General features: G+C 36.2%; 1 protein-coding gene and 1 long non-coding RNA gene across 5 annotated transcripts; both read right to left on the minus strand.

Moving 5' to 3' along the window:
* Positions 1–358: 358 nt before the first annotated feature.
* On the minus strand, positions 359–8,491 carry LOC113057258 (gastrula zinc finger protein XlCGF26.1-like). 4 transcript variants are annotated; one of them, XM_026224542.1, is made up of 3 exons: positions 8,225–8,491; positions 6,282–6,367; positions 359–3,873 (listed from the first exon to the last, which is right to left on the minus strand). In XM_026224542.1, the coding sequence occupies exons 2-3, from the start codon at positions 6,364–6,366 to the stop codon at positions 2,003–2,005; spliced, it is 1,956 nt and encodes a 651-aa protein (XP_026080327.1). In that variant the 5' UTR covers position 6,367; positions 8,225–8,491; the 3' UTR covers positions 359–2,002. The 4 variants fall into 4 exon arrangements, with proteins under 4 accessions (XP_026080327.1, XP_026080320.1, XP_026080304.1 ...); XM_026224535.1 differs by having other exon boundaries at positions 6,282–6,395; XM_026224519.1 differs by having other exon boundaries at positions 6,282–6,490.
* Positions 8,492–10,423: 1,932 nt separating this feature from the next.
* LOC113057361 (uncharacterized) lies at positions 10,424–14,839 on the minus strand. The gene is made up of 3 exons (XR_003277809.1): positions 14,483–14,839; positions 11,017–11,185; positions 10,424–10,933 (listed from the first exon to the last, which is right to left on the minus strand). It is a non-coding gene; the product is annotated as an uncharacterized LOC113057361 (long non-coding RNA).
* Positions 14,840–24,421: the final 9,582 nt, after the last annotated feature.

The raw sequence follows: 24,421 nt of genomic DNA on the forward strand, positions 1-24,421 counted from the left end.
CTGTTTGATTATTGTCTTATATTTAATATAGTATATCTTCAGTTTAAACCATAACTGCATACTGTGCACTCAAGTGGACATCTGAAGATCTCTATGAAAATTAGTAAAAATTCTTGTTTTTCATGCCCTAAGAGCAATAAAAACACATAGGGGAAAAAATCCTGAGGTTACCATAATTCATGCATGAAAGGGTTAAAAGTCTTCCTGATATTAATTCATTATATATTTCATATAGTAATTAACACTGAGACACTAATTTGTGCAAAAAGCACTAATGAATTGTTTAAGACTTGAATCTTAAACTCGAGGACTTGCAACTTGACTTGGACTTGTCTGTCTTGACTCGGGACTTGACTTGGGGCTTGTCTGTCTTGACTTGGGACTTAAATGCAAAGACTCAAGACTTACATGTGACTTGCAAAACATTGACTTGGTCCCACCTCTGCTACAAAGTATCAATATATATAACTGTATAGTTTTTGTCAGTGTTTATTTAAAAACATCCAGTTATGCAGAATATAAGATGGTAAATACTTAATTGATGAGTAGGCAACAAGATATAAAACAATACAATATATAGGGTATGATTTTGCCACAAAATTCAGCATTAACATATAATGATAACTGCAAATCTGTGTTTCGCTGCCTAGAGTCCATTTGTTTCTTTGAATTGCAGGGATCCATTTGCTTCTCTGTTCTGTAGATTTCGGCAGTCTGTAAAATATATTTCAGATTTCTTGTCAGATCTATTGGTTGTTTTAGATGTGTTTTGTGTGTTCTGTCACAGCTTTCTCGCTGAAAACCACTGCTGTCATTCAGTCTTTTTGGCACTCGGTAGGAACTGCAGTCACTCCAGCTGACGGTGGCTTCACATGCCAGGTATTCATACAACAGCAAGCAATAGATGAGACAAAAGGGTAGGGATGTGGATATTATGTGAAACACAAGAAATAGGAGTGTGCCCCATGCTCATGGGTGATGAATTGCATGCTTCAGTATAAAAAAAAAGCATTCTGAACAACTACATCTGTAAATCTATGAAGTAAATTCTATAAATCTACCACATTATGCTTTGTTTATAGGTGTACACTAGGGTTTACAGACAATGTGTGACATAAATGTCGTCATTATCAGCACAGTATGTGCATACCTACAAGCAAAGCAATATTTTTCTAATAGCATACACTGTACACTCAGTTCATGCGGGTTTTCTTTATCCTTTTTTTTTTTTTTTTTTGCACTTGGACACTAGTTTTTTCACAAAGTGACCCAGGCAATTGTTTCACATTTGAAAAAGAACACAAGCTGACAGAAAAAATAAAATAAGTACTCAAAAGATGCCAACATTAACAGGTTTTTGTTCAAAAACACATAATTCTACTCTAAACAAGTACATTTTTAACAAGACATTTTTATTACTCATAACTTCCGGAGAGAAACAGTGCAGACACTGGACAAAGATTACCTTTTCTAGTGCACAAATGGAATATACTAGGCATTTTGCTACGAAGCTGATGTATAACTGAACCTTCAATTAATTTTTTGAAATGCTGTTAACCGTGTCCATTAAATAAACTAAAAAAACACAGAAGATCAGAAGTAGGACTTGCTTTTACACAACTTACTTACACAAGCTTCCAGATGTCACCAGATGATGCCCAACATCCATATTAAAGTCCAGATAACATATCTTTAACCGGCATTTTTCAGTTTTCATTCAGTTTATGTCCTTTTATTTATATTCTTGATTTATATACTATATATTGTAGCAATTCACAGCAAGACAGAAGTTTAATATTACGATTATGAGATACAAACATATGGAATGGAGCATCGCCTCTATTGAATCAGAATTAGAGGCTGTCTACCACAACCACTCAATATTTTATATAGCAAAGGAGTTGGTGAGGTGTGGCCAAAAAAATGTATATGTACATGACAAATAGAAACGAGAAGCCTCAAAACAAAGTATGCACAGGCCAATGGTCATGAGGCTTTACGATCAGATTTGGCCTGCATTCAGCCGAGGTGAAATTTTCAATTTCACACAGATCCGTATTTTCTGGTGCCACTTTAAATCGCCGAGCCATTTAAACCTCTTACCACACATGGAACACAAATAGCGCCTCACATCTGCATGACTCTTCAAGTGTATTTGTAAGTGTGATGGCAAAAGGAATGTTTTATTACACTGATGACAATGAAATCGCCTCCCTCCGGAGTGAATGTGCAGGTGATTTTTGAAATTGCTATTTTTCTGAAATCCCTTTCCACACTCAGAACACTGTAATTTCTTGTCAGAATGTGTTTGCAAATGACGTTTCAAGTCTCTTTGATATGCAAAGCTCTTTTCACACTGAAGACATGTGAAAGGCTTCTCTCCAGTGTGAACTCTTATGTGAGTCTTAAGATTCCCTCTAAGTGTAAAACTCTTCCCGCACTGAGGGCAGGTGAAAGGCCTCTCTCCAGTGTGAACTCTTATGTGAACCTCAAGATTCGTTTTGTTTGTGCAGTTCTTTCCACAGTGATGGCATATGAAAGGCTTTTCTCCGATGTGGGTTATTACATGATTCTTAAGGTGATTCCGGTCTGTAAAAATCATTCCACACTGATAACATTTAAAACTGCTCTCTCTTGAGTGAATCCTCAAGTGGTAATTAAGGTTTCCTTTGCGTGTGAAACTCTTTCCACACTGGCCACATATGAACGGCCTCTCTCCAGTGTGCGTTCTCATGTGGGCATTAAGCGTTGCTGTATATGTGAAATTCTTTCCACATTGAGGGCAAGCGTAAGGCTTCTCTCCAGTGTGAAGTCTCATGTGAGTCTTAAGGCTTACTTTATAACTGAAACTTTTCCCACAGTGAATGCATTTGAAAGTTTTTTCTCTGGTGTGAATTTTCATGTGAGTTTTAAGGTTTTTATTGTACTGAAATCCCTTTCCACACTGCTGACATTTAAAAGGCTTCTCTCCGGAGTGAATTATTACATGCCTGTTCAGGTGTTTCATGTCTGGGAAACTCTTTCCACATTCGTGACATATAAAACAGTCCTCTCTTGAGTGAATCCTCATGTGGTATTTAAGGGTTCCTTTACGCGTGAAACATCTTCCACACTGAATACACATGAATGGCTTCTCTCCAGTGTGAACTCTCATGTGAGTGTTGAGATTTCCTTTTAGCGAGAAGCTCTTCCCACACACTTTGCAGGTGTAAGGGCTCTCTCCAGTGTGACTTCTCATGTGTGAATCAAGGGATGCTTTGAATGTGAAACTCATTCCGCACTGAGGGCATGTGTAAGGCTTCTCTCCAGTGTGAAGCCTCATATGAGTCTTAAGGCTTACTTTATGACTGAAATTCTTTCCACAGTGATGACAAATTAAACCATTTTCTCCGGAGTGACTTCTTGTGTGATAATTGAGGGTTACTTTACGAGTGAAACTCTTTCCACACTGATCACAAGTGAACGGCTTCACTCCATTGTGAATGTTCATGTGATATTTAAGGTTTGGTTCTGCGGTGAAACTCTTTCCACACAGTTTGCAGGTGAAAGGCTTCTCTCCTGTGTGAATTCTCAAGTGACTTTTAAGGTTTCCTTTTTGAGTGAAACACTTTCCACACTGTTGGCAGCTGAAAGGCTTCTCTCCAGTGTGAACTCTCATGTGGACTTCAAGGTTTTGTTTTTGATTGAAACTCTTTCCACACTGACAACATGTAAAATAACTGTTAGATTCTGTCTTTTGAGCTCTTTTTCGTGAGGACGTCTTTCCAGTCTGATGGGATTTTTCCCCAATTATGAAATGATGAAGCTTCTCACACTTATCTTTCTTTTCCATTTCATTCAGTTCTTCACTTTCTTCTTTCAGTATAATCAGATCTAAAATGGAAAAACAAATAAAAACTGTTACACCATTTTAGTGTCACATTTGACCAGCATTAAAGTATCAAAACTATCAAAACAAAAATGATAAAGAAAGTGGTGTTTCCTTTTATCTCAGAACATTATAGAGGATGTCTCTTCTCACACAAGCATTCATGCAATGTCGTCCCCTTGGAATTATAAGGTTCTATCTCACATTTTTTGTCAAAATTGAGTTATTCACTTATTCTCATTCTGTGTCAACGTATTTACATTATGTGATAGATTTTTTTTATGTTGTGTACATTATGGGACTTTTCATTTAAAAAACAATAAGGTTCTATCTACACAGTAGATACACAAACACGAATGGAATGGAACACAAACACTTTGAAGCTCAATATCTCAAAACATGCAGATAGAACCTTATAATTCCAACGGGATGATGTGCTTTAGAGCTTAAGATCTTTGCCCGGTTCGGTCGGGTTCAGGCTTAATGTATATCATCTTGGGTTGGGCGTGGGCTTGCGCTCCGGTTTGCGAGGTAAACGAGTGGTCATGTGATGTGTTTCGATTAGCGTGATGTGGTTCGATTAGCGCGATGTGAAAATGTATGCTGAGTAGGTGTAACGGAGGCTTGCCTCTGGCGATTGCGTTTTGGTTGCACATGCAACTAAAGCAAGGTCTGAGATGTGGAAATGTTTTGACCATGCTTATAATGAGAATAATGAGTGAATAATGACGCACCATCAGTGAGCACAGGAACGCGCTGAAGCCATCTACAGTGGATTCAATCATTTTCCAAAAACATGTAAGCTTAGCCTAATCACTGTGAGTAATAAAAATTTTTTAAATGAAAAATAAATATTCATTGAGTCTTAAATGCATAATGTGGACAGAGTATTTACGCTAATGTTGGCATTATTCTTTTATTAAATGTCAGCTGCTAGTGGCGAAGCAAATCCGGAGCCTTTATCTTAATTTCGTTATTGCCAAATACCCATCTTAATTTAAAATTTACTTAATTTAATTTGTTAAAAATAGACAAATTTTTATTGGTGCGTTGGTCTATTTATAGGCTAAATGAGCCTAGGCCTATTTAGAGTGCTGAGATGTTAAGATGTCACAGAGGACTTATTTTATTTCTTTATTCCGACTTCCATGTGGTGTAGTCTACGTTAGTTATTAATAAATTATGTTAAAACAAGAATAAATGACAAATTTTTGACAAAGGCAAAAGAGCTGTGTGCGTATGCACATTTGAATAATGTCGGGCTGTAAACGGGTTCAGGCTTTTAAAAAGCTGTCGATCAAAATGTACTTGTCAGGCTCGGGCTGAAACCTGTCGGGCTCGGGTCCTGTCGGGGCTAACTTTTAAGGCCCGATTACAGCTCTCATGTGCTTCACATTATTTTACTTCAACATGTGTTAACTACGTCAAGTGTGAATGCATGAATGTATGACAGTTGGCCAAAGGTAATGTTTTATAGTTTTGAAAGTTTAAAACATTATTAAAACATTATTATTTATAATTTTTTTTCTAAAACATATCGACCCACTTCAAAAGACACTGATTTATCCACTAGGGTTGTATGGGTTGCCATCTTTGTTGTTGTGCCACATTAAAAAAGTTAACAGTTTAAGTCATTTGTGGATTAATGCGTATTGGAGACGCGAACCTTTAAAACGATTCAGTTCGATTTGGTGAACTGGTTCAAAAAGATCCGGTTACATCGAATGATTCATTTGCGAACCGGATATTACAAACTGATTTGTTTTGAACTCTCTCTCACAACAGACAAGGAAGAGAAGACAATGCTGAATAAAGTCATAGTTTTTGCTATTTTTGGACCAAAATGTATTTTCGATGCTTCAAAAAATTCTAACGGACCCTCTGATGTCACATGGACTACTTTGATGATGTTTTTCTTACCTTTCTGGACATGGACAGTATACCGTACACAGTTTCAATGGAAGGACTGAGAGCTCTCGGACTAAATCTAAAATATCTTAAACTGTGTTCTGAAGATGAATGGAGGTCTTACGGGTTTGGAACGACATGAGGGTGAGTCATTAATGACATAATTTTTGGGTGAACTAACCCTTTAAACTACGTTCACACCAGCATTCCTTTGTATTAGATAGACTGTTGCATAATTAAGTGAAAGAATTGAATGGTTATCATTATTTATTGTCATAAATTATACACAAAGTATTTTAATAAGGCTACTTAATATTTTACATAATTTAATGCATGACAACATTGTGAAAATGAAGGCAAAATTTGGTCCTGTGATCTCAACATGTCTGCACAAATGGGGTGACCTGATCTATGTCAAAATAAAATCACTTTATTTAGGCAACGCATACAGTACTCATACAGGGGGGAAAAATGAATGAGTTCACTTTAAAGAATACAAACCAACCTGCTTGTTCCTCAGCATCTTCTTGTTTCACTCTGAAGTCCTCTTCAATCCTCAAGTCTTCACTTTCCACTTTAATAGATGCCATCCTTTTAATAATACATAAACTGGATTTTTCTGTGTGTTTAAGGTGACACTGCTTAACATAAATCCAAACAAAATCTTTGGATGCCTCTCAGTCAGCTCCCTAGTTCAGCAGTCAGCACAATGGCCTGTGAGGTCAGTCAGATTAACAGTTAATAGTCTTTAATAGTCTGATTAGCCAAGCCCTTCCAAAAAACTAGCACATCAAATTATACAGACACTTTGTATTTAGTTAATTAGAATAATGATCTGTAGATAAATTTATAAGATTACAACTTTATGAAAACATTTGCAATTTGTTCAAATTTGTCAAATTTACACATTTTAAAGTTGAAGTTACAGATAGGTAGTGTGCAATGTTTTGCAAATCAAAAAAAAAAAAAAAGATAATATTAATAATAATAATAATAAAAAGTGAATCATTTTGCCAAGCAATTAATTGTATTGGCTTTTTAAAAAAGTTCCAGTGTTGTGGTTAACTCGGGGGCTGTTTCATAAAACAAGTTTACCATAAAAGCCAGGCTTATTTCAGTTAGTCCGATTATTGTCAGTTGATTTGGTTCTAAATAAATTAGACTAACTTAAATAATTCTGGGTTTTTTTGGTAAACTTGTTTAATGAAATAGACCCTTGTTGTCCATGTTCAGTTATTTCTTCTACTGCAGATAATAATTTTCTTATCACATATTCATCAATTTCTAAAAACCTGTGCAACATGTTCATTAAAAACTATACTTTATTACTACATAATTTGGTTTTCTTCTGCATATTATTTTATAACAGCAACGGTTTCCACAATATTTCTTGAATGCAGACAATCCAAAAACAAACAAACAAACAATATCACTGATGTACTTATTTTGTCTTCTGGGAAATGTGTATTAGCTTTTTGAAGGGCATTGCAAATTGAAAAAAAAAAGTTTGCACCCCTTGGCCTTAATGCATTGTGTTCCGTTCATGAACATCAGAAAATGTTTTCACATTTTGTAATAGTTGTGTTTGAGTCTCTCAAGCTGTCCTCACTGGTTCTGTAGAACTCTTGAACAACTATCACAAAAAATGAAAACAGTTATGGATCCTGGTAAATACTGACATGTTAAGATTCAACATATGCAAATCTGAATGTAGTTTTGAAGTTGTATAAATTCAGTTATTTTGTCTTGTGGATTATATGTAAACATCTGTTGTGTGAAATATCTTATTCAGGACAGCACAAAAAAAAAAACACATGCAATTTGTATGATCCCTCTTTTGTTAAAATTTTAATATTTTCCCATATTCTGCAAACTTCTCAGCAGAAGCTTATGGGATGCTTTGGCAGAGTGTCAAAGAGTCGGAGAATCATCAATTGTTGTTTACAATATTTGCCCATTTACATTATTGGATAAAATTCAAAGTAACATTAATATTGTAATTATAACGAAATGGGAATAAGATCGTATGACACTGTATATTTCTGTTATACAGCCACGCAATAATAAAATATCCCGTTAACTGCATCTGTATGCAGCTTCCCATATTTTCGAAATTAATTAATATGCGTCCGATCTTTTAGTCTGCATAAAAATAACAGCTGAACACGGACACTAGTTGAATAGTTAAAAACGTTTCTCTCCTTACTTCTTTCCAGTGGCCGAATTCGTTTTCAAATAAACTGATTCATGATACTGGGAGCCAAGGAGGGAGCAGAATGAGACGCACCTTTTGTGTGTGAGGGTGCGTTTTACTCACAGACAATACCGTTCACAGAGGTTAAGTAAAAATATTGTGACTTTCAATAATAAAAAAAATTATTTTACACAGCATGTAAAACTGAACGGTTTGTATCATTTCAAACACTTTGCATGCATTAAACCACAAACCTTTTTTTCTGCAGAATGATGCAGGACAGCGGTGCAGCCTTATGACGTCATGTCGCTTATCCAAAATAAAAGTTTCGTTCACACGCCAGTGGCCCTGTCCCAAATTGCACACTAAACTCTCGCGGCCTTCCTCTGTGTACGCACGTTCATATGCCGCTTTGACTGTCGGGTAGAAGTCTGCTGCGAGCTCGACCGATGCGTAACGGCCGCAAGGGGGGCGCTTGCAAGCACTCTTCTGAAAGCTAAAATGACGAATGCGACACCCTACGGTCTAGTGGATTTAACGGACACGCGCACGCAGCTCAGATTGTAACGCCTGTTTCATACATCCATAGATGTCTATACGCATGACTCACTGTGCTTTCACACAGGATGCGTTTGCAGTGCGCTGATCCGCGGCTGTTTAACACAAACACATCATTTATCCATTATTTTGATTTCAAATACAAACGTAGTAAGCCTAATGAAAGTGCTTTTTCCTCTTTCATCACATGACAGAATTTCATTCACGTTTAAACTCAGTTAAGCGTATTAATGAATGATTTTTGTTGTAGGCCTATGGTATAACAAATAAATTAAATTAAAATTTATCACAGACAGAAACAGTCGGCTAATGTGCTTTTAACATTTAAATCTTTATTACCGTGGGCATTAAAGAACTAGTTTTCCTACCTCCAAACGACAAAGTGCATATGTTGACTTGTTTATCTAAAAGTGCACCTTTTTTTCGGTTTTAAACCTAACCAAACAGCCTGTGAAACACAGTAGACTTTAATTATATCTATTTATTGTGAAAATACCACATTTCCGTTTCAATCCTTGTTCACTTTTACCGCGAACAAATCGCTGTCAGTTTAAATCACCACTCGCAGCACAGCAAAAATAGCCTCGGTGCTGTAAGGATTGCTGCACTGCTGTATGGCAAGCCAAAATATTCATAAACACCTGCTCGGGCGTCGGATTGCACATTGACATGTCAAAAGTGTGCGATTTGACAGCAAAATGCACATCCTCGAAACGCGATTTGCCTTAACGAAACAGGCATTTTTTTGTGTATCAAAATGCATTTCGTCAACCTATGATTTATGGTAAAATGAGTATAGGCGGACAGAGTACACAGTTTCATTACTTGGGTAAAAGTACAGATACCCCTTGCTAAATAGTAAAAGTACGGAAGTAGTTGTTTTTAAAAGTACTTGAGTATCAAGAGTACAAGAGTATTACTGATTGATGAGATGCTGGGTTCATGAATATTAATCTCGTTGTCTGCGGTCGGTCGAACTGATTTGCTGACTTTACAGCGTGTCAAACACAGATGCACTGTGCATCCATTGAGATGAACTGAAAAGCACATATCGCTTGATGGAGAGAGAACTCTGAAGCGCTCAGTCAGAGTTCAGCGAGTGAAAATGTGCTAACCTTATAATAGCCTTGAACACACACACTGGCGTGTAAAATCTAAGAATTTATTAGCCAATGGCTAACGATAGACAACATTTAGTCGTATAGAGTAAAATTTTGTCGCATATGCGAGTGGTTTACTCGCAATGTAGAGGGTTGGGCTCTGAATACGAGCGTTCTTGACGGGCGCTTTGGAGTCACAGAAAACGAGTGTTTTTAATGTGCATTCATCATAATAGAAATGCACGTTTTGAACGTGTAAACAGGTCAACCAAATTGGTGGTGCAAAACGTCTTTTGAAGTATCCAAACAGGCGAAAGGAACTGCTCTCTCCTAGTGTTTTTCAAATCAAAAGTGTGCTCACTTCATACGGCCCAAGTCTGCAATGCTTTGTACGCTATATATGGGGTATTATGGTAAGGCATTGCTGCCGCATACAGATTATTGTTTTCCACTCTGTCATAATGACAGGATGTTATGTCTTTTTATGTTTTATTTACATTTTTTAATAATGACATGTCATAAAAACAATGTTTTTCACCGGACATAAGTTATTAGGCTATATCGTTACATTATGCACTGCTGGTGTCGCCAGTCCTGAGATAAATGAGGATGTGCACGCTTCCGAAGTTACTGCAGGAGAGATAATAGAACATTGTCTACAATAATGTTTTTTATTGTAGCAACATGTTTATTATGGTCATTAGGTTTATTAAATTAGTCTACAATACAATGCTATTCAAAAATTGCACACAAACCCAGAGGATATGGCTTGTTTTGAATAATTGACTCTGAGTTGGGAATAATTCTTTATTTGAATGACTTCAGTTTGACGGCTGTATCAGAAATTAAAGTAACTTCATGAAAGCATCAAAACCCTATTTTCAAGAGGTGAAAATCTGTCTGAAATAAGACTCATGACAATAACAGGAGATTATTTGAGCAGGTACCTTTTTACAATTTTTAAACATTACAACTTAACTTTAGGTCTGAGTAGAGTCTGATAGAACAATCAAAACTGTAAAAACAACACAAAGAACGTGACAGTATTTTATGTCATTCTAAAATCTGTGGCCTGCAAAATCCCACTACACATGTGGTTGCAGAACTCCTCATAGCTCGTGTGTATTGGTAGGCGCAGGACTACGTCACACGTGTTAGCTTCTGGGAATTTGCGGTCTGTGTGTATGAAGTCAGTGATTGGATGGTTCTTGAATCCCAGTGGGGGCAACTCCTCCAGTCCAGAAGCAAAGACAAGGACCTCTTGCAGAGTAAGGTTTTTACTTTGGCCCACCTGCATTTCTCCACCTGTAGAAAATAATATAAACATCATAAAAAATATCTGAAACTAGGTTTTGTCTATAAAGCTTTGCTTACTACTGACATCATACCTTTCACATCTAGCAAGAAGTCTAATGTCACTGTGTCTGCGATTACTTCCCTCCTCTGCAAAGTGTGGGCTGAAGACATCAATAAGGTCCTGGGCAGTCAGCGGGTCCTCTTTGGCCAGGAACAGATACCGAATATGTTTTGAATTTGCCTTCATTGCAGCATGCAATCCTAAACATCCCAGACCATCCACAAACCAACAGTGTGTAGCAATGAGATAATTGTTTTCATTTCACACACACATTAGCAACTAATTAATAGTTTGTTAACACTTTATAATAACTTTCATTTATAAAATCAATAACAAACATTTATATAATGCTTAACAGATCTTTAGTTATTGTATATTCACATAGATAGTAACATATGCTTTTTAATGTTTACTAACGTACTTGCTATTATGTAGTTAAACTTTCAGTTCATATGATCATGCATCTTTAAATTATTTTGACAGATAGTTTACAATGATTAAAAGCTTTATTAATAAATAATTAACAAACATTATATAACGCTTAACGGATCATTAGTTAATGTTTACAAATGTTACTAAACTTTCAATGCAAATGATTTTAACAAAAGTTGTACAGTGATTACAAGTTTTTGTTAATGTACTTTTGAATGCTAACAAATGTTATCAAACTTCAGTTCACATATTAGCTAATGGGGACAGGATTTGAAAAGTCTAAGTGGTCATAAAAAATAGTCACACTCAGGGTCTTCGGGTCAAAAATGACCCGCCATAGGAAATGAATGGGAAATTGGCAAAAATATGAAAATACTGAGTTTTTTTGTGTGAACAATCTACAAATCTGCCACGATGCAGAAAAAAGCACACAACAGTGAAGGGGTGAATCTCTAAAACATCAAGAGTGCAGAACAGACAAAAAAAATTTACACACACACAAATGAAAGTGTGTCAGTGCAAAAGCTAATTTTGGGAAATGTGTGAAATAAAAGTAATTATTCATCAATGTAAGAAATAAAGTGCACAGCAATGAAAGCATGAGGCTGTAAGCCATCAAGGTTGCATAATAGACACACACACACATAGGGAAATACGAGACTGGAGAAACTATAACAGAGAAATGTGAGAATATGTGAGATAAAATCAATGAATCAAATAAAGGGGAGACATTGGATCCAAAATGCAAAAGTCACACACCATGTCTCTCTCTTGAACACACACACAGACGCACAAACAGAGTCAAAGGCTGGAATTCTTCCCTAGTAACCCCTGAAGAAGGTGCAGGAATGTGATGAGGAAGCAATTTCCTCCACGGCTGGTCCCTCCCAAGCTGGTCCCTCCCCCGCCAAAAGATGAAGATGCAGAAAGTGCTTACCACACGATTTGAAAACAGGCATCGTTTGCTTAAAGTGCCACATTCCAATTTGTTGGGGACACTCTATTGTGATGTGTGACAACTGTAATAATTAGTTTGTAAATAATATGTAAATATAGTTAGAATTTTTTTTTTTATTTCTCTAATTTACTGTTTGAGAATTTACTGTTTTGATAATTTTTAGTTTATATTTAGTATAATTAATTTAGTTTGATAACTGTTAGTTTAGTTTTGTCCATAATTGCCCATTGCCAATTTTGAATAAGAGTTACTGTTCATTCAATTTAAATAATATGGACATAATAATATTTAAATATTTAGTTATGATGATATTTAAACCACTTTTTTTATTTTTCTAATTTCCATTTACATGTACTGTTTGAAAATTATTATACGTTTGCTGTTATTTTTGTTTTTTGTTCATAATCATAAAAGTTACTGTTCATTGAATTGCAAAAAATAATTTTAATGGAAATGTGTATAATAAAAGGTTAATAAAAATATGTTATGATTGAAATATGTATTTTTTCTATTTCTAGTGCAAGGTTTGACTGTATTATAAAGTAAAACTGGCACTTGAAATTACCATTTAAACCAACCAAACAAAAAAAAAACTTGACAAAAATAGTCTTTGTCTTTAAAATCCACAACCTGAAATAAATAGGCAAATATGTGAAAAAATCACTAGAATTCACAAGCCTTTCTACAGAGAGCTGTAAATTCTCTACGGTGGTAAAAATGTGCTACTGCATGATACAAATGCTTAATTTGTCCACCAGATGGCACCAATCTAATTTCAAAAATTGTTTTCTATAGGCCTTGGCTGTATTTTAAAATAAAATAAAGCATTAATATTAATAAAAAAAAATTACACATATATATAGATATTTTTTTCTATTATAATCAATGGAAAAAAATTATCATTATTATTGCATAAAAATTCATTATTATCATAAAATTCTCTCAAAACACCAAAAAAGAAAGAAAAAATATTATTGAACAAAAATACATTTGATTGATTTTACTGAAAAAAAAGTATACCTGAATCCCGCCCTCTGGGTCATTTTTGTCCCAAAGGTCCTGAGTGTGACTCATAAATGAAGAACCCTAGAGGGTTAATGTTTTTGCAGTACCCAATCTAAAGTGGAGACTAATCATCATTTGGAAAGGTTTATAAACATTTACAAATCATTAGTAGCTACCTTTATGAGCAGTCATGTTGATGGCAAAAAGTTCCCCAAATGACTGGAATTCACCCTTTTTTCACATATTTACAAAACATTTTTTAATCATTTGTTCATGTCTTTGCATTACCCAAACTAAAGTTGAGACTATTTATCATTTGTAAAAAAAAAAATAAATGAAAAAAGTAAAATTTTAGTAACATTATTTGCAGTGGACAGCTATAGTAACTGTTTGTGTGAAGGGTGATTAGTTAAGTTTGGCTAAATGCTTGATAAAGACATTACACATTGTAATTTGTGTGCAAAACATGTTTTTATTACTTCAACACTTGTATTTAGTGTATTAGTGTGTACCAGAATTGTTCTGGAGAATTAGGTAAGGACTGTATTTGTGCTCTCATAGGTTATTCTGTATCCGCACTGGTGTGTTGGTAAGAACACATAAGACTCAGTTGAATCAAAGTTAGGAGTTTTCTGTTGATCAGGTAGAGTGGTTACAGTGAGTGGTCTGAAAATATCAAAGAATAATAAGAAATATTAAGTATACAGCAGATTAAATAGCATTCACACAAGCAATAATACAGGTTACATTATTAAACATTATTAAAGTTGTTGCAGTATACAGTTGTCCACAAGGTGGCGTCGCGAGCTTCCTCATGGCATTAGATATGACAGATGTCATTGCAACATGTCAGGGAAACTGCGTGTCATATAATATATACACAAATATAAACAGATAATACTATAAATCATCATTCAGAGATGTTACTCATATTATAGTGGTACTCAGGCTTAGTTATACGTATTGTAAAAGACAAACTTTGGCGCTTAGGCGCTAACGCGGATTGCCGCGATAAAGTAAACAAGCTCTTAATGCAAAGACAGCAACGCTGCTTTTAAACACACTGAAATGATCATATGATAACTGGATATAAACAACTTACTTTCCAGGCATTAACTCGCTCACATGACACCCCTAATAAAGGCAAAGGAGAGATTAGTTAGGTGTAGGAGAATTCACAGTTCGTCTCTAGCTGAGTATGAGGCACTGACTGACGTCACTTAATAAACTGCACTCTGATTGGATGAATCCTTCGTGACAAGAATATTCCTTGAATCATACATCACACAGGAGGGGCAAAAACACAATTTCAAGAAAATAACATTTTCATTTAATAAAGCAATGAAATATAACCAGATTGAATCGCATTCCCTTATTAATTTGACCTGTACACTGCTGACCCCTTAGCCAAACTTAAACCACGGAACTTGTCCCTAACTTTACCCGTATCAGACTTAAACTGCAACAAAAGTGTTGCACACTAACAAAAACGTAATCATTGAAAATCATATGTTAAAATCCATTGTAGATTTTTGAGATGTGCATGATCATGTGAATTAGACGTTTAATAACATTTGAAAAGCATTTTAAATTAAATGAAATGTTAATTATTACACTGTTAGACTTTACCGGGTTTTTTTTACAGTAAAATACTGGCAAAACTGTTGCCAGCTAGTTGCTGTAATGAATCTTTAACAGTGACTAACTGGCAACAGTGTTCCCAGTATTTTACTGTAACTGAACCATTACGGTACAACATTGTTGCCAGTTATATTTTGTAAATAAAGAATTACAGTGAATAACTGGCAGGAGTGTTGGCAGTTATTTACTGTAATTACACAAAACCACTCAGTATAATACTGCATATACATTTACTGTATGTAATATTTGTGTAACACCAGAATGATAATATTTGTATTTATTTTTTTTCTTTAAAAGAGAATGCATATAAAATGTTCATACAAATATATTTTATTCATTTGGGAAAAACAAATACATAACATGAAATATAAATCACAAAATTTAACAAATCAGAAAATATACTAAAATGAAAAAAAAAAAAAAAAAAAAAAACGCACACACACAAAAACAACCACACAGAGAGAGAGATCCAATTGCAGGTATGGTGTTTATTTGAGGGCAAATCCAAAGGGGTAAACAGTCCAGGCAGGGTCAAAACCAGAAGATCCAAAACATAACATGAACAAGACACGAACACTAGGCAAGGCAATGATGACGGACATGAAATAACTGTAACATTAAACAAGGACTCCGTGACAGAGACTCAGACAGACCGGGTATTTATACACAGAAGGATAATGGGGAAACAGGAGACAGGTGGGGGAACAATCAATTACACAACAAGGAGGAAGGTGACCAAATAAGGGAACAGGAAGTGATAAGGTGACAGACACCGTGAGAAAAGGGGACATCTAGTGGAACCCCAGGGAACACAACCCAGACACTGTAGAATTGGCTAAATAACATCTTACTACATCAGTAAAAATTATAAACAAAATACAAGTATTCTTATTTCCTTAACAATATAATAACAAAAGTAAAATAAATAAACAACAACGCCAGTGTATGTTAGTAACTTAATTAAGCAAGCATATTTTCAATAAAAGCAAATTAATGAAATCAATATTTACAAAAAAATTATAACCAAATAGAAATAATGTGTTCTTCCTTTACAATATTACACACACACAAAAAAATATGTAGTGACAAAATATAATACTCAGTCACCATTGACCCACATGTTGTTCCAAACCAATAATAATTTAACAAAAATTTAATTACCAGTTTATGTCTTTATTATAAAAGTCTTAAGAAATACTTATTTTGCTTACTTAATTTAGATGTTTTCTATTTAAATTCACTATGGCTCTGCAAAAATGTATGGTCATGTGGATTTGCATTTTGAACCTTTCTTTTAACTGTAGACCCAGTTTTGCGGCAAAAAAGAAAAAAAGAAAAAATAAATTAATAAATACCTGTATTATGAGAACCAAGTACAACAACAAATACATATTGGCAAAAAATATATTCTTTAATTAAAACCATGATTGGACATAACAATTTTTAACACTTACCTTTGAATAAGCTCAAGTGTGGCACTGGCTGACTCCTGGTACCCAATATTTAAAAAATAAAAGCAACCAAAAAGCACAGAGAGTGCTGCAGCATAATCCAGCTTCTCTTCAATGCAATGTTTCACTTTCCCCTCAATGCTGACCATCCACTTAGATGAGGTTAGAAGTTTATCTCCTGAAAAATGAAAAGTCACCCTAAAAACTGCAAAGAACATATAGGTTGTTTACTATATATTTTATGCTTACCAAGCATGATGAGCCTTGGTGTGGCTGGTAGGGTTTGTTCAGTCTCTATTGAAGTTTCCTTGAAAACAACAATTTTTTTAAATAAAAAGATTACTCAGCAAAAACGTAGCAATGTTCCCTTTAAAAGGGTTTATTTTAATAGTTTTATTTAATTATTTAAATAAAATTAGTGCATTAAAGGGAGTGAGCAAACTTTTCTACCATCTCATATGAATTTGCAAGTGGAAGCACAGCTCTGAAAAATTAGAAGCAACAAATGCACACCCTAGGACCTGACAGTGGAGGTTCGCCTGTGGATGCCTATGCATAACGTTATCTTGTTTTTTATGACTGCCTGTGATTTCTGTGCATATGAGACCTAAACGAGGAGAATTTCTTAAATGTACAAGGGCACTTCTGCATTCCACAGGCATATTGAGAAATTTGCTCTATGTTGGTGTCTTTTTATATGTGCATAAAAAACACTAAGCTGGTGGAAAGGCACATTGCACAGTTTGCATCTATCTGTACATTGTGGCAAATGTTGACTAACCAATTAAATGAATAAATAAAAACTTACTAAATAAATAAACAATCTGAGTTGGTAAATTTTTGATCAATTCAATATTTTGCAACACCAAGGGATGTCACTCAAAGTTTTGAGGAGAGGCTCAAAACTCAGCTAACCATATAGCATTCTGGAAACAAAGGAAGTCCAAGAACAAATAATAACGACAAAATAATTTAACTTCACATAAAGTATTCTAGAAGCCACACTTATATTTGAACAGTTTACTTACTCCTTGTGTAAGGTTACATTTTAAGGCTTAAAAACGTGAAAACGTCTCACAGCTGGTTGACTAACGATGCAGACTGAAAAGTAAACAAATGACTTGACCACCAGGCTGCCTTAGAGGCAACGCCTTCACTTTTAGAATAAGGCAGTCAATGCGTGTGTATGTGTGTGTTAATGCATATTGCAGAAATCCTTGGTTTCTGCCTGAATATGTGTACACTTCACAATATAATGTGACGTAATGCACTTGAGTAGTGTCGGAGGACAGTAATTTACTGATTAATGTTACAGTTGGTACCTGTAATGGGTACATAGAGTAATTTAATGTAATTTATTATTTGAGCTGCATAAATTCTTAAAGATGCACCTCATATTACAGTAAGATATTGTTCCCAGAAGATACAGCAAAACACTGGCTATTTTACAGTTATTTACCCTAGAAAATACAGCAAGGGTTAACAGTGTAGGTAACCTTTAATTGAGTGTAGCATTAGTTCAGTCAGGCCACGGAGGCATAAATCCATCTCCATAGGAAGCGTTAAATACGTTTTTTTTTTTTTTGATAGGATTCCCACAGAGAATCTCACCAGATTTCAAGTTGTGAACAACCGAATTTGCCCGTTGTTTGTCAGCGATGGACTGGAAGTAATCTGAGTTACCACGGCTCCTCTCAATTGATATAGACACTTTGCCTGCGATTCATGGCCAAAGTTGTATTGATATGACTGACCCAACACGAGATCTGCTTCCCTGCTAGCAGCAAGGTATTCAAGAAGAATCAAAGCATCCACAAACAACTGGCTATTTCACCTTTAATTCATCTTGGGACATCTTCACGTAGCTAAGCAAAGTTTCTTAAATTTTTATTGTCTAGTGCTATTTTGGGGAACAGGCTTCAGACATTGCTCATCGTCCAAAACGAATTGTTCAGTTACATTTGCTAGGCATGCTATCGTATTACCACACCTGTAACACTGCTTCAGGCTCATCTATTGGGGATGCTTATCCGCCTATTTCCAACACACTGTGTTTAAATTAGCTATATATTGTTCAAGATAACTAGTGTATCGATAATGTGCTTGATACTTAAATGTAAAGATCGTGAATTTGCTCATACCTAAATTCGAGTACTGACCATATGCCATACTGCTTTAAAGGGGCACGCTGATCTTTTTAGCTGTTATAAAAGAGCGCTCTTCGCTACTTCTGTTCTTCTGTAAGGGGATGTTGCCCCACTCTGTGCACCTCCAAAAGGTCTTTGCTTACATAAGCAGGATTCATGCTTTCGCTGGCTCCACTTGCGAGCCTCCGCTGACTGCAAGCGCACCTTCCCAAACAGTCAAAGCTTTATACTCATCGCGTTCACCATCGTAACGGGTCATACGGGTGCATGAAGTTCTTGAAAATGCTTAAAATTTAATGCACTGTTTTTAAGGTTTTAAAAAAAAAGAGAGAAAAAAGATGGTTGGATTTAGATAAAGTGCTTGAAAATGCAGTGCATTGGATCTTAATAATATGCTTTCTTACTGAGGTCTTTATTTTTTATTAATTAATTAGCTCCCCTTGAGTCTGCACGTGTGGCTGTAGTGTGCTCTTTATTAACACACGCTCTACGATAGAGAAAATAATAAACCTTCTTGGCAGAAGTTGCTGCTTCAGTCAGTGATGGCTCGAAAATGACAAATTATGGTAAACCGAGAACTAAATTCTTGAGTAGCCCCCTGTTAAGTCTGTTTGGTTTAGTTTTTTCATGAGAGAGTGCTTTGAGCATACAAAGGTAAACAAAATTTTCCCTGTTCAGTTAAACTAAACCTTAAGGTGGGCATACACTGTGCGATTTCAGCAAGTTACCAACTCACACTGTACGGGTAGATCGCATGCATGTAAAGCCAAAGCTCACGATTTTTGTGCGCTCACTGTACGGTCCGATCGTCGAGTTGCGATTTGACTGCTCACACTATACGTGAGGAATCAACCGAATCAACACGTAGGACCCCTCAGAACCCGGATGTTTGTGGCTGTTTCAGAATAAACATGTTTTCCCGGGCAGTGAGGGAAACTCGGAAAATCGGTTCGTAGCCCTGCTTCAATACTGCGATACCTCATGAGAGGCGACCAAAATTTCTGACATGTCAGAAATCCATCCGACCAACCGATTGCCGGTTGGGAGAGGCTTATCGCCTCTCGTTTCCCCTTGTACACTGCACGACAAACGACGCGCGAAAATGCTGAAATTCGGCCCGACCCGAAAAAGAGTCGCACGAGTCAGAATTCAGCTCAAAATCGGTTGAAAATCGCACAGTGTATGCCCGGCCTTAAAGCAGTGGTTCCCAACCTTTTTCAACTCGTGGCCCACACAACCAAACACATATGTTTGCTCTGCCCACTGCAAAAAATTATTTAAAAAAAAACCAAAAAGATTTGACCCCGCTGTTGTTGGGTTAATAAATTATCATTCAGAAGCTAGACTGTTAACTGTATTTATTGAATGAACTAGGGCTTTGCGATATGTAAAAAAAAAATAAAAATCGCGATTTCTTTGATCAATTTTGCGTTTCAATTTAAATCAAAATAATCACTGAAGTAAAGGTGTAACAAAATTTCTAGATTTATTGCAAAAAATATAAAACATTTTTTTTTATTTTTTGCTCATTAATTGTAGCGGTTCCTCAGGTGTTGAAATCGATTATACAGGTGCAGAAGCAGCAGCGAGAGTGCATTCATGTAATGCGAAAGCACATTAAAATAATGCACGAGTGCAAATCTCTCTGTTCGCATGCAGATTTCCTTTGCTCTGTCACAAAACCAGACGTGCTTGCTCAGATACATGCTGCTCTTGCATGTCTACTCTCACTTAAACTGCGTCCTGTGCACTCACAATTCTCTCTATGCTCATGTGCTAAATATTAATTATTTTAGCATGTTTTTATTTCTAGCCTTTTACCGCGTGCAGTGTGAACGCTCTGATCCGTTAATATGGGCTTGGAAAAAAGGTGCATCACAGACAGTGTGTGAACTTGGAGTCTGTTCTGTTCTCGCGATTGACGCGTTGCATTCTGATTGGATCGGATAGCATACTGCGGGAGGTCAGGGCCACAGAAAATCGTGCTATAAATTTAGAAATCGCACAGCTATTTTTTATTTGCACAGCTATTAATCGCACAGCCCCAGAATGAACTGGCAAATAATCATAAGTCTTATGGCAAATAAGACCTCCATTCACTTTCGGAACACAGTTTAAGATATTTTAGATTTAGTCCGAGAGCTTTCTGTCCCTCTATTGAAAATGTATACTGTCCATGTCCAGAAAGGTAATAAAAACGCTTTCACAACACTGCAGTGTAGTGATTGATGTCCGGTTCGTGAACGAATCACTCGATTTAACCGGTTCTTCTTGAACCATTTCACCAAATCAAACTGAATCGTTTGAAACGGTTTGCGTTTCCAATAAGCATTAATCCACAAGTTACTTTTTCAAGATGTTAACTTTTTTAACATGGCTGACACTCCTTCTGAGTCAAAATAAACCAATATCCCAGAGTAATTAATTTACTTAAACATTACACTGACTGAACTGCTGTCAAGAGAGAACTGAAGATGAACACCGAGCCGAGCCAGATAATGATCAAAAGATTGACTCGTTATCGAGTCAAGAACTGGTCTTATCGGTTTTGCTGAACTGTCTTAGGTCTTCTTTGTAGCATCTTCCTCTTTATGTTGAAAGATCTGGACTGCAGGCTGGCCATTTCAGTACCCGGATCCTTCTTCTACGCAGCCATGATGTTGTAATGGATGCAGTATGTGGTCTGGTATTGCCATGTTGGAAAATGAAAGGTCTTCCCTGAAAGTGACGACGTCTGGATGGGAGCATATGTTGTTCTAGAACTTGGATATAACTTTCAGCACTGATGGTGCCTTTCCAGATGTGTAAGTTGCCAATGCCTCACGCACTCATGTAACCCCATACCATTACAGTAGCATTCCTGTATGTGATGCAGTGCTGTCTAAGGGCCCAGAGATCACGGCATCCAGTATTGTTTTCCAGCCTTGACCCTTACACACAGAGAATGTTCCAGATTATTTGAATCTTTGGATGATATTATGCACTGTAGGGTTAAGTAGGGTAAGGTTTGAGACGTTCTGTAATACAAGATGTTCTGTAGGACCTATACAACAAAGAAGGTGCAGAGTGAGAGCACCTAGACAAATAACTTTTAAAGTTTCAATGCTAAAAAACACCACCATTTGCCATTATAGATCACACAGGGGTGAGTTCACATATGTTAATACTTTCTTTAGTTGCATGTTTTTTGACATGAAAGCATAAAGTTTTTCTTTTTATACTTTCAGATTTCACTTCACCCTGCCACGTTGTAGTGCGACGTGATCTGGATGAAGAAGACTTTAAACAGACACTAAGAGTTCATTTCCCTGATGTGCCAGAAGATTTTGATTTAGGAAAAGTCAACGAAAGTTTTAGTCCTAATTATTATTATTATTATTATTATTATTATTATTATTATTATATGATTATGTTACGTAACACAGAGACAGGATGTAATCCCAAGGCGTGTTTATTGACAAAAGCTCAAAAAGTCAGAAAAGCACAACCAGTTCACAGGATAACACAGGGGGCGGACACAAGGCTGATGGCACGGTGACACAGGGACCTCGGTGGACAACGGATGATGGTGCTTGCTTCAGTGATTATCCCTCGAATCCCGGTGAGTGTGCAATCCTCGTGATGGTGAACGGTAATCCAGTGTTAGGTGAAGATCCAGGAACAACGACGACACAGGAAGACTCAGGCGGGAACTAGGACAGAGGAAACAGGCACGGGAGCACACCAGGGAGAAACAACGATCTGACAACATGAAACACCAGTTACTGAACTTATATAGGAGACAAACAATTGAAACCAGCTGGCGCTGCTGATCATCGCTGATCAATGACCACGCTCATAGACACACACATAACAACACGTTAGACGAGAGAGAGAGTGAATTCATGAACCGTGCCAGATTATGTATGATTTTTCCAGTAAGTTTAATTTCCCTTTTAAAAAATCATGTGCCAGCTTGACCAAACCACTGCAAGGGCGGCCACAGGAAGCGGCAGCCATGCAGCCCACACCACTGCAAGCCTAGCCACATTAAGCAGCTACCATGCAGCTCACACCACTGCAAGCCTAGCCACAGGAAGCGGCAGCCATGTAGCCCACATAACATGGTTATGGCAGTATTTTTTTATTGACATTAAAAATCGTGTAGATTTAACAATATAGTGGGTGTGTGATGCGCATAACAATGTTATGATGAACTAACATGTCTTTCTCCACTGTCCTTCTTGAGTTATTCAAAGCATTTCTGAGGATACTGATTGTTAGTAGACAGCTTTCTGGCTTGCGAATGCAAACATGCTTTGTGTAACATCAACTCAGTTAAAATCATATTAATAACCGTTATGTGTCCAGCATTGTTAAAAGCAATAAATACTATTGTGATCTCATCTGAGCTCGGTCGAATGAGTGGAGGCAGGACTAATTATGATATTCATAGATCCGTGTATATTAAATAAGGCAAAGGTGTAAGAGTTACATTCAAACTTATTTAAAGCATTAAGATTTTTTTTCACAGAAAAAAAAGTTTAAATGTGTAATTTTGGTGCATAATTTGTTGGTGATGTGGTTGAAAAATGAATTGAACATTACTTCTGTATACCTATATATGCTTGTGTTTTCTTAGAATTGCTGTGTGGGTTCAGAAGGGCGACACCTGGGGGGGGGGGGGGTGATGTCTGAGGGTGCCCTGAGGGGGTCACCTAAATCCTAAATGTGTGAGAAACAGCCCATAGAGAGTGTTCCTTGTTATGTGTGGAAATGCACACCTGCTAAGACTCTGTAACCTTGATGTCTGACCTTCTTTGCAAAGAATAAAAGCTTTCTTTTTAACTATACCTGAGAATGAGTCTGTCTCTTATGCTGATGAGAGTTGATTTAAAGTTTGCCACGACAGTGATAATTTGTTTATTTTGTATTTTCAGCTTGACAGAGAGCTACCAGAAATTCTCAAGGAGTTTCGTGAGGACAATCCGGACTTCTATTCTCGCATACCTGTCATAGCAATACGAAAAAAAAAAAAATTAAAGAGTGCATGTGTGGCACTGTCGAGAGGGTACTTTAAGTATCACAAAACTCTGAATATAGAGTTAGTGGGAGAAATGGCTGAAGTCTATGAGGGTCCAAGGAGATAATTTTTCAGGTACATTAATAAATTACATGTATATAATGTCCACAGAGCCCTTCAAAAGTTTGAAAATTCCATTGGTTTCAAAATGGATTTTTGGACAATATCAGCTTAAGCACTTAGTTTTTATTCTCGTAAATGCATCAAACAACATTAAAGAGTTGCAATAATTAATAATTTTTTGATGACATGTCCCTTTGGCAGCTGTGACATTTGATTATTGGATTAAACTTGATCTGTGGTTGTTTTCAATGTTTACATTTTTATTAGTATGCGTGTTACCTGAATTGAACCTTACTGAACCTTTGGACTTATATTGCAAGCCAATGAAAATTGAGCTACAGGAACAGGTGTTTTAGAATACAATGATATTAATTTGATGATTTAATAAAACATTTCAATGTAACTAACTTTATTAGATAATTAATTAAAATGTGTTGTTTCTTATCAATGCAAAGTTATGACGAAATATTGAGGATTTATGATTATACGTTCCAAAATCCCAAGTCTAAGGTGTTTACAGACTTTTGTGACATTGTTTTCAGGCAACAGTACTTAACTTGTTTTTTTGTTTTTTAAGACCTCTCATGTTTGAGCTCCAAAGCAACGTTGGGTTATTTGAGGGCAAACCTGGACAGCCGCTCTTCAGCTACGATCAGAAGGCTCTAGATGAAAATACA

This window comes from Carassius auratus, chromosome 4 (genome assembly GCF_003368295.1).
Source record: "Carassius auratus strain Wakin chromosome 4, ASM336829v1, whole genome shotgun sequence".
NCBI classification, from domain to species: Eukaryota; Metazoa; Chordata; class Actinopteri; order Cypriniformes; family Cyprinidae; genus Carassius; species Carassius auratus.

Bases quoted from the DNA above. Each gene is read 5' to 3' on its own strand.
- LOC113057258 (XM_026224542.1), bottom strand. From the start codon at position 6,366: ATGGCATCTATTAAAGTGGAAAGTGAAGACTTGAGGATTGAAGAGGAC. The intron at 3,874-6,281 runs GTTGGTTTGTAT...TTTCCATTTTAG, and splicing joins AGATGCTGAGGAACAAGCAG to ATCTGATTATACTGAAAGAA.